General features: G+C 46.2%; 1 protein-coding gene across 8 annotated transcripts; it reads left to right on the forward strand.

Moving 5' to 3' along the window:
- Positions 1-2,071: 2,071 nt before the first annotated feature.
- LOC118505544 (mediator of RNA polymerase II transcription subunit 15-like) lies at positions 2,072-6,822 on the forward strand. 8 transcript variants are annotated; one of them, XM_036041484.1, is made up of 3 exons: positions 2,072-2,874; positions 2,945-2,954; positions 5,402-6,320. In XM_036041484.1, exons 1-3 carry the CDS (start codon positions 2,240-2,242, stop codon positions 5,456-5,458), a joined length of 702 nt encoding a protein of 233 aa, XP_035897377.1. In that variant the 5' UTR covers positions 2,072-2,239; the 3' UTR covers positions 5,459-6,320. The 8 variants fall into 8 exon arrangements, with proteins under 8 accessions (XP_035897377.1, XP_035897376.1, XP_035897379.1 ...); XM_036041479.1 differs by having other exon boundaries at positions 2,077-2,954; positions 5,402-5,899; positions 5,986-6,320; XM_036041483.1 differs by lacking the exons at positions 2,945-2,954; positions 5,402-6,320 and adding an exon at positions 5,073-5,321.
- The last annotated feature ends 5,249 nt before the right edge of the window (positions 6,823-12,071 follow it).

Here is a 12,071-nt window from a genome sequence, read left to right on the forward strand (position 1 = left end):
GCGACTGATTGTTTTCTTCTTATCGTATTTTCGTGTTTTTCATTTTCGTTTTCTTATGTCGAAAGCATTTTTAGCATAATAAACCTCCTTTTGATCCAAGAACCCTTATTTATTATGGCATTATTTCACAAATGCGTGATCATTTTATTTTTCCGTAGCGAGCTGTTTTAATTCCAAGTTTTCTCCCACAGATTCCAAGAAGAAAAGTGGCTCATACCACCTGTTGGGAGCATAATTATTTTACTTTGTTTTCAAAAACGTTCAAAATCAGTACCTCCTATCGAAATTCGCCCGAACTGCAACAACACACACACACACAACCCAACTACCAGGAATCCATTATTACTTGTTCGCCAGAATCCGTCAGCAGTATTGTGAGCAGGAAAATATGTGTTGCTGGGGAAAACATACATCCACACGCTACCACCACTCATCCATCCAAGTGCGTCATCATTGTGCGGGGCTAGAAATATATATAATCCTGCTTAAATGCATTCCACCCAAGCTGGATGTGTTGTGTTTCCAACTGTTTTGTTAATGTTTTGATCGGTATGCAAGCAGTTTTTCGTGCAGATTGTGCAAGTGCGGGCGCAAAAAAAGAAAGATTGCCAGCACTTTCTGCATACACGATGCTGCCGATGCTGTTCATAAACATGTAATCCGGCTTTGGGTCCCCTGTACGACGAGCTTTTACTGTGGCATTGGTAAATTAACAGGTGGGTGCGGCAGCGATTACATTCACGAAGGAGTGCGGGGGAAACTGTTTCCTGTTAAATTAAATACACATAAAAAATCAAATAATACGTTTGCATGATGCATAATAAAAACGGATTCAAGGAAATGTTTGTTTTATCATTACATACGACATCGTTATTAAATTAATTTATTAGGAAAAAAAAGTTCACTATTGATGTTGCTGAACACATGAAGATTAGATTAATCTGCAGCATGTAAATATTAATCTGTAAAAAAACAAGCCCAATGTAAATGGGAGTAATAATAATAACGACATATCAAACATTTTAAAATTGTGAAACGACACTAAACTTATTATAGAAATATTTTAAAAAGTATAAGAGTCCAAGACTCATATAAAATGAAGCAGAGATATTCGTACAAACGACCAGGCACCTCCATCGATCGTGCCATCGTCACATGTTATGCTGCTAAACGATCCAACCCTCAAATATATCACAACTGTAATCTTTGCATCGAATTTTCCACATCACAAAGACACAATTAATTACTGGGATGCTTATAACCCCGCTCTATCTTGATGGTTCCTCACCGTTTTAGCCATTAGCAATAATTAAACAATTCCCCGTCCGTGCGCCATTCAATCAATGCTCATCATCACTAGCCACAATGAAATCGGTTCGATCTTTGGATTATTTTTATCTCCGTCTAACCCTAGACACTCTACCACCGGTGACACCGTGCTGAACGGGCGCTTTATAAGGAGACGAACGAATTCCGTAATTAATAAACCATCGTTTGTGGTCGGCGAATGTTTGCACTTGGTGGTTGAACGGATGACCGCTTATGAGTTGTGCCGCTTAGAAACTGGCGGCCAGTTCCGATGCTACTGATCCATCACCGAACCGGTTACCGAATCTGGTCAGAACACGAACTGATCTGACCACTTTTTTTTCCTTTGGACGTCCGACCATCAGACACAGCCAGTATTTGCCTTCATCGAATCAAAAGGCCACCTTAACCAAGGTAAACTCAAGTCAACGGACAACGGATCAGGTTGAATTGCACGAACGGGGGGCTGTTCTTTCGCCACCCTGCAGACAGTGCGTAGAAAATGAATTATTTATGTTACCACTGTGTTGAGTGTATACTCGACCAAGCAGCGGAGGCCCGGACCGTAACGCCGTTACTCGGTCCTGTCAACGGATGACAGCGATCGACGTGCCATGCGGTTCATCCTTCGTGTTCGGGCTTCGGGACCGATCGGCCTTTTTCTTGATCCAGCCGCTGCCGAGACAGGACGCGTTAGACGAGCGAAGTTTTAGCGTGTGTGTGTGTGCGTGTGTAATAAGTGTAATAAGTGTAATGTAATAAGTAAGTTTTAATTTGTTGTAAACCGCAATCGTCCGCGTACCGGCATCATTGTCTCCCCCGATATCACCAACATAAAAGTGGCGACGAGGAAATTTGGTAAAAAAAAAAGTGATACACACGCAGAGCAACAATTCCTTCCTCACGCAAACGCCGTCGTACGGACTCATCGATGGAGGAAGAGCAGCGCCGTCTCTCGCAGCAGTTCGAAACCCCGGGTACTGCGTTACTACAACCCGGATACGGCCAACCGCTCCCGCCAAACGCTCCAGCGGTCGAGCAGCAGGGATCTCAAGCGTCCTCGGTACATTTTTCGCCATCGCTATCATCAGCGCCCACAAGCCTTCATCCGCCATCGCTCGCTCCAGCCGTTTCGATGCAGCACCCGCCATCGCTACCAGGCGTGTCACAAAACGGTGAGCCAACAATGTATCAAATAATGCAGCTTCTACGCCAATTAATGACAAAAATTGAGCAACAGCCGCCAGCATCACTGCCCACAAACGCATCGCAGCAGCAGCTACCAGTAGTGCATCCGCCAAGTGCATCACAGCAGCAACCACTAGTATCGGAAATCGCGTCGCAACCGCAGCAGCAGCATCGGTCAGCTCCAGCCAATCCGGAGCAAATCCTGGACTCGCTGGCGAGAAACATCACCGAATTCCGCTTCGAGGCTGAAGCCGGTCTAACGTTCGAGGCGTGGTACTCGCGCTACGAGGATCTGTTCGTCAGTGATGCAGCCAGGATTGACGATGCGGCCAAGGTACGAATGCTTATGCGGAAGCTAGGATCAATGGAGCATGAGAGGTACGTGAATTACATTTTACCCCGTAATCCCCGCGATTTAACATTTGAGGCTACCGTGGAAAAATTGAAGGCCATTTTCGGCAAGGCAGAATCCCTTTTAACTAAACGCTACAAATGCATGCAAATCGTCAAAACGAAAGCTGAGGATTTTTTGGCCTACGCATGTCGAGTCAATCGGGCATGTGTTGATTTTGAGCTGAACCGCATGGGTGAAGAACAGCTCAAGTGTCTGATTTTTGTATGTGGGCTGAAAGAAGACACGGATAGAGATTTTCGGGTAAAGCTGCTCTCGCGTATCGAGGAACATGCTGAAATCACCCTCGAGCAATTATCGGCGGAGTGTAGTCGTCTGGTGGCATTAAAGAAGCAAAATGCGATGATCATTGGAGAAAAAGAGGAGCGAGTGTTGGCAATTCAAAATGGCGCGCGCCGTAGCCATCATGGGTTTCGCGGCAAAGGATTGCGCTCGCGTCCCATACATCGTGATGACCGGTCGGGAAAACCAAGTAACCCTTGTTGGTTCTGTGGAGCTTTGCATTGGGTGAAGGATTGTCCGCATACTAACCATAAGTGTCGTGAATGCGGTGAAGTTGGTCATCTGGAGGAGCGCTGCCGCAAGCAGAAGCATCGGGCTGGCCGAAAGTTTTATCGCCCAACGCGATTTGCTAAAACCGTCACGGTGTGCAGCGTACGGGCTAGTCGCAAGTTTGTGGAAGTTTCCATCAATGGAGTTGGCATCCGGTTGCAGCTAGATACGGGTTCAGATATATCGGTCATAGGTCGTTCAGCGTGGGAGAAAGTAGGGAAGCCGTCATTGGTGCAGCCTACCGTTTGCGCAAAGACTGCCTCTAATGAGAGGCTGGAGCTACTTGGCGAGTTTAGAGCAGAGGTTGCCATTTGCAATGCTACAAAGCCGGCGATCATCCGTGTGGCTCAAGTCGATTTATTGTTACTGGGAGCAGACTTGATTGACCTTTTTGCTCTTAGCGCCGTTCCAATGGATGTGTTTTGCGCCAAAGTTTCGACGACCGCACAGATTCAGATTCTCTGCAAGGAGTTGCAGAGCCGTTTTCCGGAAGTTTTTCGTGGCACAGGGCTTTGCACGAAAGCGCAGATCAAGCTGCAGCTTAAGGATAATTGCCGTCCAGTGTTCCGCCCGAAGCGACCGGTTGCATACGCAATGCAGGCTACAGTAGAGGAAGAGCTCGATCGCCTGGTCAAGATGAATGTGATCACACCTGTTGATTACTCGGAATGGGCGACACCAATAGTCGTCGTACGCAAAAGCAGTGGAGCTATTCGAATCTGCGGCGATTATTCGACGGGGTTGAACGATGCGTTGCGTCCGCATGAATATCCGTTACCGCTCCCCGATGATATTTTTGCAAGATTGGCCCATTGCAAATTTTTTAGCAAAGTGGATTTGTCAGACGCATTTTTGCAAGTTGAGATTGAAGAGCGTTACAGGCCCCTTTTAACGATCAACACGCATCGAGGTCTTTACCTTTACAATCGTCTGCCTCCTGGATTAAAGGTTGCGCCAGCCGCGTTCCAGCAGATAATGGATGCGATGCTCGCCGGATTGTGTTACACTTCTGGCTATCTGGACGACGTTGTTGTCGGGGGAAGAACTGAAGAAGAGCACGATGAAAATCTCAACAAGGTGCTTCAGCGTATTAAAGAATTTGGGTTTACTATCAAAGCTGAGAAGTGTGCTTTTAAGACGCATCAGATAGAGTACCTCGGGCACATAATTGATCGTACTGGCCTTAGACCGAATCCAAAGAAAATTTATGCTATTGTAAACCTACCAGCTCCATCAAATGTGAATGAAGTCCGCTCGTTTTTGGGTGCCATTAATTACTACGGAAAATTTGTGCCTAACATGCGGAATTTGAGATACCCCCTGGATAACTTGTTGAAAGATGGCAATCAGTTTGTATGGACGAAGCAGTGCGGAGAGGCCTTCAGAAAGTTCAAGGAAATATTAAAGTCTGATCTGCTTCTGACACATTATGACCCTACGGCTGAAATTATAGTAGCCGCAGACGCCTCATCGGTTGGGCTCGGAGCCACCATTAGCCACAAGTTTCCGGATGGATCAATAAAGGTGGTGCAGCACGCGTCACGGGCTCTAACGAAAGCAGAAGAGGGGTACAGCCAGATTGACCGCGAAGGACTGGCTATCATCTTTGCAGTAACCCGATTCCACAAGATGCTTTATGGCAGGCATTTCCGCCTCCAAACCGACCACAAGCCATTGCTGCGCATCTTTGGATCAAAAAAGGGAATTCCTGTGTATACTGCCAACCGGCTGCAGCGGTTCGCTCTAGCGCTGCAGCTATACGACTTCGAAATCGAGTACATACCCACGGATAAATTCGGCAATGCAGACCTGCTGTCGCGGCTCATCAGCAAGCACGCGAAACCGGAGCAGGAGTACATGATCGCGAAGAAGTTGCAGCAGCTACGGAAAAGGACCCTCTACTGCGCGAAGTGTACCGCTACGTCCAATCGGGTTGGCCAGGCAAGGTCAGTTATGGTGCGGAATTGGCCCAATTCCACAACAGAAGGGAAGCACTGACGACCGTTGGCGACTGTATCCTCTTCGGAGAGAGGATTGTGATTCCCGCAGCTTTGCAGCAGAGATGCCTTAGACAGCTTCATCAAGGGCATCCGGGCATCCAGCGAATGAAGGCGATTGCACGCAGTTTCGTGTATTGGCCATCATTGGACAGCGACATCGCCGATCGAGTTGCTTCATGCGAAGCATGCCAGGCTGCGGCGAAATCACCACCATCCCAGATACCATCATGTTGGCCGAAGCCACCTGGGCCTTGGCACCGCGTACACATCGATTACGCTGGACCTGTGGAGGGAGCCTATTTCCTGATTGCGGTAGATGCCTACTCCAAGTGGCCGGAAATCATTAAAACTGCAAGTATTACCTCATTCGCTACAATATCTATTTTGCGAGGAATATTTGCCAGATTTGGACCGCCAGTTACATTGGTCAGCGACAACGGTACCCAGTTCTCCAGCGAGGCCTTCAAGGAGTTCTGTGAGTGTAACGGCATCGACCATGTTCGCACACCGCCTTTTCATCCACAGTCCAACGGCCAGGCAGAGCGATTTGTGGATACCTTCAAGCGATCACTGAAGAAAATACGGGCGAGGAACGTGTCCCTTGAAGAGGCCCTGGACTTGTTTCTTCTCACGTATCGCTCAACACCAAATCCTGCTTTGGACCAGCGCACACCAGCCGAAGTGATGTTTGGAAGAACGACCAGGACAATTCATCATCTATTGCGCCCTCCTGCAGCATCGGAGTCTACAGCGAAGGATGACTTTCGTGAATACCAGCCTGGTGATTTAGTGTATGCCAAGGTGTATCGGGCAAACTCTTGGAATTGGATAGCAGGGAGGATTGCTCGCAGAATTGGCAACGTCATTTTACTTTTAGATGAGATGAGTTTGACGTCTCGTCAGCAGTCGCCGTCCGCTTCGCTGCCAACGGAGCCAGCCTCATCTTCAGCAGCACCGGCGCTGACAGGGGTTCAGCGAGCACCGGCATCATCGCCAGCATCATCCGTGCAACCGGAGGTACAACGAGCGGCTTCGTCTAGTGGCAGCAGCAACACCCAGCAGACACAGCTACCACGACGATCTTCTAGGACTAGAAGACTGCCTCGTAGGTTCAGCGCGTATCGGCTGAATTAAAAGGGGGAGGTGTTGAGTGTATACTCGACCAAGCAGCGGAGGCCCGGACCGTAACGCCGTTACTCGGTCCTGTCAACGGATGACAGCGATCGACGTGCCATGCGGTTCATCCTTCGTGTTCGGGCTTCGGGACCGATCGGCCTTTTTCTTGATCCAGCCGCTGCCGAGACAGGACGCGTTAGACGAGCGAAGTTTTAGCGTGTGTGTGTGTGCGTGTGTAATAAGTGTAATAAGTGTAATGTAATAAGTAAGTTTTAATTTGTTGTAAACCGCAATCGTCCGCGTACCGGCATCATTGTCTCCCCCGATATCACCAACATAAAACACTGGTTGCTGGCAAGTCGGTGGGCCGGTTAGCTCGGCACCACCGGTTGTCCATTTCCCCAAAGTGCCATCCGCCACCGACGCTCACCGAGGCTTATCGTCGATGTTGGATGAAGATGCTCAGAAGCACTTCCAGATGAACTGACAGAAAGTTGACAAACGTCGCAAACGGGCTGGCGAGGGCACGGACAGCGGACACGAAAGCATTCCGCACGCGAAACAGTCGTACAGGAAAATTAGAAAAGTTCCATTGCGAAATGCCACGAGCTGTGATTAAAGTGGACGTCTTTTAGCGATGGGAAGGGGGGGGAGACTGTGGGGGGAAGAAAATTGAACTGAATTGACTGCAAGCGGCCGATACGCCAGCCACAGCAAACATTGTCTCGGCCGTTGGTCGCAAGCAGTAATAAATTTGACGCTGAAAGCTTTAGTGACAAAAGACGCAATTCTTACGTTTTGATTGACGTCATTTTAACAAACTGCTAGAATATTGTAAAGCACTCAGATGGCTGTATTGCTTTGTGGGTGAGCAGACGAAAGCAAAACCTCATTCGGGGTCGAGAATCAACAACTTAATGTATTAGATGATTTCCAGGACTGTCTTGCGCCGCAAGGTATGCAATACTCAATACGTTTATCAATCGGTGGGAGATTGAAATTTCAAACACCAGTTTTTTATCTGTTTTGCTTACATTTAGACGAAAGAAGCTCATGAAATTATGGATTTGTCGCTTATTAACTATTAGCTTTATTTCACTGTAAAGTTTAGTTAAGTATTTCACACATTCTCACCACGCACAGGAAATGAAACAGCATTTTAAATCAATAATCCCAGCAGAAATCGTATCAATTTTCCGCTGAGCAAATATTTCCTCACAAAAGCAATTAAGTGCGAACGGCATGCACGGGCAGGTGCAGCACTTTTTCAGCCAGAAACGGTCCAAACAACAAAGCGCGTCATTTTTTCTTCATAAGTCACTCATAACAAAACTGGACAAGTAAACAACATGTAATAAAGTGACGTGCCTCAGACACGCACAGACAAACACAGACACACACAATACACGACTGCTGGTATTGCAATTTTCACGGACAAACGATTTCAATAAACTGTACTGTGCTTCTGCTGAATGCGTTCGATTGACAGCCGCTCGAGGGATGCCAAGCGGGGGTAGCGCGTGCGGCAACTGGCCGGATGCTATTGATCCAGGAGGAAACGGGCGGAAATATTATTAAAATCGCAACTACATAATACGCGATGGCTTCCGCCTGACCGTGCCAGCCTCTATCCGCACCAAATGGTAAGCGCGCCCGCGCTGATTGATAGAGAAAGGCCAACCGACAGAACAGAGAAGGAACTAAAATAAATTACTTTTCTTTTTCATTCGCTGCACAGAAAACACTCCTCAAACAAACGTCAATTTAATAAAGTTAATAGATATACTTTTGTGTGTATGTGTGTGTGTGTGTGTGTGTGTGACAAGCAGCATTCCTGCAGGTGATCGGAACGAGTCCGTGGGGCGGCCTGCTGACGTTTGACTTTGTGGCTGAGGTTTCGATCGGAATGCCAGCACAGGGCGAAACATGAAAAGTCAATTTTCTTCCACAGAAAGTTGGACATTCGCAGCGCGCGCGCGATTCCCCTTGCACCGTCCGGCTCATTGCACTGTCGGTTAATTCGAGTTTTGTCGCCTCGTCCGTGATCCAGATGCCCACCGGAGCAAACGCACAAAAGTTTGTCCGTGTAGTCAGTGTGTCTACACTTTCCGGTGCAGCCGTTCCTCCACCGGGCAGAGGCTCTACTGTCAAAGATTTTTGAAAGTGATGAATAAAATTTTACCCCACGCCATCACCGTTTCACCGCATTCTGTGTCCTGATTATATTCTTCTGAACAACGTCTTAAGACGATAGATAAGAACAGGAACAGGGTAGTTCAAGCATGGATATTTAGGGGCTGTATTAACATAGTATTATGGGCAAATAAAAACTGAGCAGAATATAAATATCTCCTCGTCATCTTTTACTCTTTCTACTATCTCCGATATCTAGTAAAGTTTTATTTATATGTGACGACAAAACTCCTCGAAGATCCCTGCACTAGACTATTGTCGTTAATTTGATTCCCGCTGGTTCTGATCTTATCCCACCGGGGAATATCCTCGTCATCATCCGGCGCGCAGCTCAAGACATTTATGTCCCTTTGCCAAAATTTCCTCTTTATGCTTGCTCTTTGCATCCCGCGTCCCATCTTACCCATCTTCCCGTTGCCGTTAGAAATGCACGGATATAAGACCCAATTTAACAAACGAATTGGTAACGGCGAACCGGCTACCCCGGGCTTGAGTGACGAATTTTATCAGATTGTCTAATTCGTCCCACAGTCTTTCGAGTTGCCGAATGCGAAGTACTCAGCCGGATGAGATTCCACTGTTGCTGATTGGAGAAGAAAGTGTGTGCGCTTTCGTCTACCGCTCGTCCGTACATTTTATGAACTTTTTGAAGCGGCGATGAAATAGCAATGAATCAACTGGATGGCATTTCCGATCATGAAGAATTCGGTTTTGTGTGACTTTTTTAGTATTCAGCTTTTTTTTCATTTGCTTGTTGTAATTATAGGCCGATGACAGTTTATAAATAACTATTAAATGCCTGCAAAAGTTTTCTGCCATGCCCTTAAAGCTTAATGTGTCATAGGTAAGTCCATCAAAGACCCCCGAATAGTTATATCTTGCGAAGAAATAGTTGAGAAGGTTATATTTATTCTATGACTGGATATATCAAGCTTGACATCTGTATGAAACTAGGACTAACTAACAGTGATCATTAGCTTTGGACAAATGATGACAACATGTCTTTGAATTTTTGGTTTCAGCACTTAAAATTGATGTCCCACTTTCGACCACCATAATAGGTATTTTTGCGGATAAGTACACATCGAAATTTTCTTCAGGATGTTGTGAATCGAACTCAATCAACATCGTGATCTTGTAAATGATCATCATGAATATTGATTTAATTCGAATGGGCACTCCTTAGTGACATGGTTCTCTGCATTGAGCAATAAAAAAGCCGAACGACCTTGAGGGCTGCCCAAACTCTTGATAGGTTTCCAACTATCATATCATCATCGGAGTTATTCGAAAAATTCTGAAAAGCTGGAGTAATCTTCTTAAAGAGCTCATGGTGATGTAAGAAAGGCAGGATATACCAACTTGGTCTTCAATAATACTGAAAATCAACTTGCAAGCGATCTGTAGCGACGTAATATGCATACGATTATTACACTCTCGTCTCTATGTATCTCTTTGTCTATGCGTCGCCTGGAAGAAAACACACAACCCTTGCTCAACCACTAACCCCTTGCATGATACTCTAGAACAGGAAGTTCATCAACGTTGCAATTAATAAAAATTGTTTTTTTTTCTTTCTGCTCTACAGTACCAAGCAATGGTTTGTGTGCGTTGGAAGTATTTTCAAATATTAAATATTTTTACTTACGACAGCTTTCAGGTTTTAATCTTCAAGCTTACCATTATTTGCTGATGTCAATTCCGATCGCACATCAAATATCCTTTCCAAACAAAAAACAACTAAACACCACTTAGAACAACAAAAAAAACGAATCTCCCGGTTTTCAAACACCTTACCCAACACTGTAGCCAACACAGATAGAAACTTTGTCCACATCTCATCAACCAACCAATCTCAGGCAGCCGGAACATCGCCAAGAAACGTCAATTTTAATTTACACAATTTTCAAACTCTAGATTGAAGTTCTGTTTGTATTACTGTCCTTGTGCGTACGTGTGTGTGTGTGTGGGTATGGTTTTTGTATGAGTTGACACCCATCTCTCCACCCAGGGGTTCGGTCTAATCTGTTTCACCTTCTTCTAGCCCGATGTCCACCCGCTGCCGCACTGTGAACAAATTTTCCACAACACGAACCGTACTGATCGCCGATGCCATTGTACAGCCCAACAAACGTATATGTAAAGATAACGAATCGCAGTGAAAGCAAACAAAAAAGTAACATCATGCATCCAACAATCTGTGTGTGTGTGTGTGTGAGTGTTTTTTTTTTTGCCGATTTAACCAAACTTCTGTGAACCGGGTGGTGGGAGCTGTGGGCTTAGGAGGAGTAGGAGGAGAAGGAGGCATGCTGGCAATTGTTGTGGACGATGTCATTTTATTGATGGTATGTTTTCCCTTTCCATCTCACTCCTGTCTTTGGTGGTGTGTTTTATTTTTCAACGAGACCAACCACATTGTGTCTAAAATGTGTGCGTTGTAGTTGTTCGCATTTCTTTTTTTTTGTGCCTTTTTGTTTGCCCACCGTTACTTCACGGCCACCGATTGTTTGCTGCGCTATCTGCGCTAGAAAAGAGACGTCAACAAAAGCAGACAAATCAACAGAACGAAACGTATACGGGGATACGCTGATAGAGATAGCGAGTGTGGGAAAAAATAGCTAATTTTAGAAACACATCAACTGTCCTGATCCATTTATTTTCTATCTCTTTTGATGGAAGCGGGAGGGTGGGCCCACATGCAGGTGGGGGTGAGTCTGTGTCACCCACCCATTTACTTTCCGCGCTTTCAACAAACAAAGCCCCCTTAATTTTGCTTAACATCTTTTTTTTTTGTTCGCTCTGCTCGCTCTCTCGCTTAGATATATAATTTTTCTTTTATTTTCTTCGGCACTCCACCGAAAAAACCGACCGACCACTTGCTGTTTCACTTCCGCTCGCCGTGATTTGTCTCCACATAAATTTCTTGGCCAGTGTGTGTGTGTGTGTTTAAATGTGTTCAGACAAAAAAAACTCCCGAACACACGGTGACTGTGTTAAATGAAAACAGATGATGTCGTTGTTTTGCGGACGATTTTTGGCTTGGCCCTTACCTTGCCGAAACCGTTCTAAGCGGATCCAAATCACTGGGGATGGCAGGATGCCTGGTGGCACGCAATCCGCAATGAAGTGATTTAGGTGAGCGCAAAGTGATCGGTGCGGTCACGGCACGGCAGAATCCCTCCCCGTCGGTAAGAACAACGGTCGAATGGACGGTCGGTACCATTCATAATTGCGCTGGTGCGCTGAATGTGAGCTTCTGTCGACGCCATTACCGTACATGGCGCAAAGTGTGCCGGTTGGGT

This window comes from Anopheles stephensi, chromosome 2 (assembly GCF_013141755.1).
Source record: "Anopheles stephensi strain Indian chromosome 2, UCI_ANSTEP_V1.0, whole genome shotgun sequence".
Lineage (NCBI taxonomy): Eukaryota > Metazoa > Arthropoda > Insecta > Diptera > Culicidae > Anopheles > Anopheles stephensi.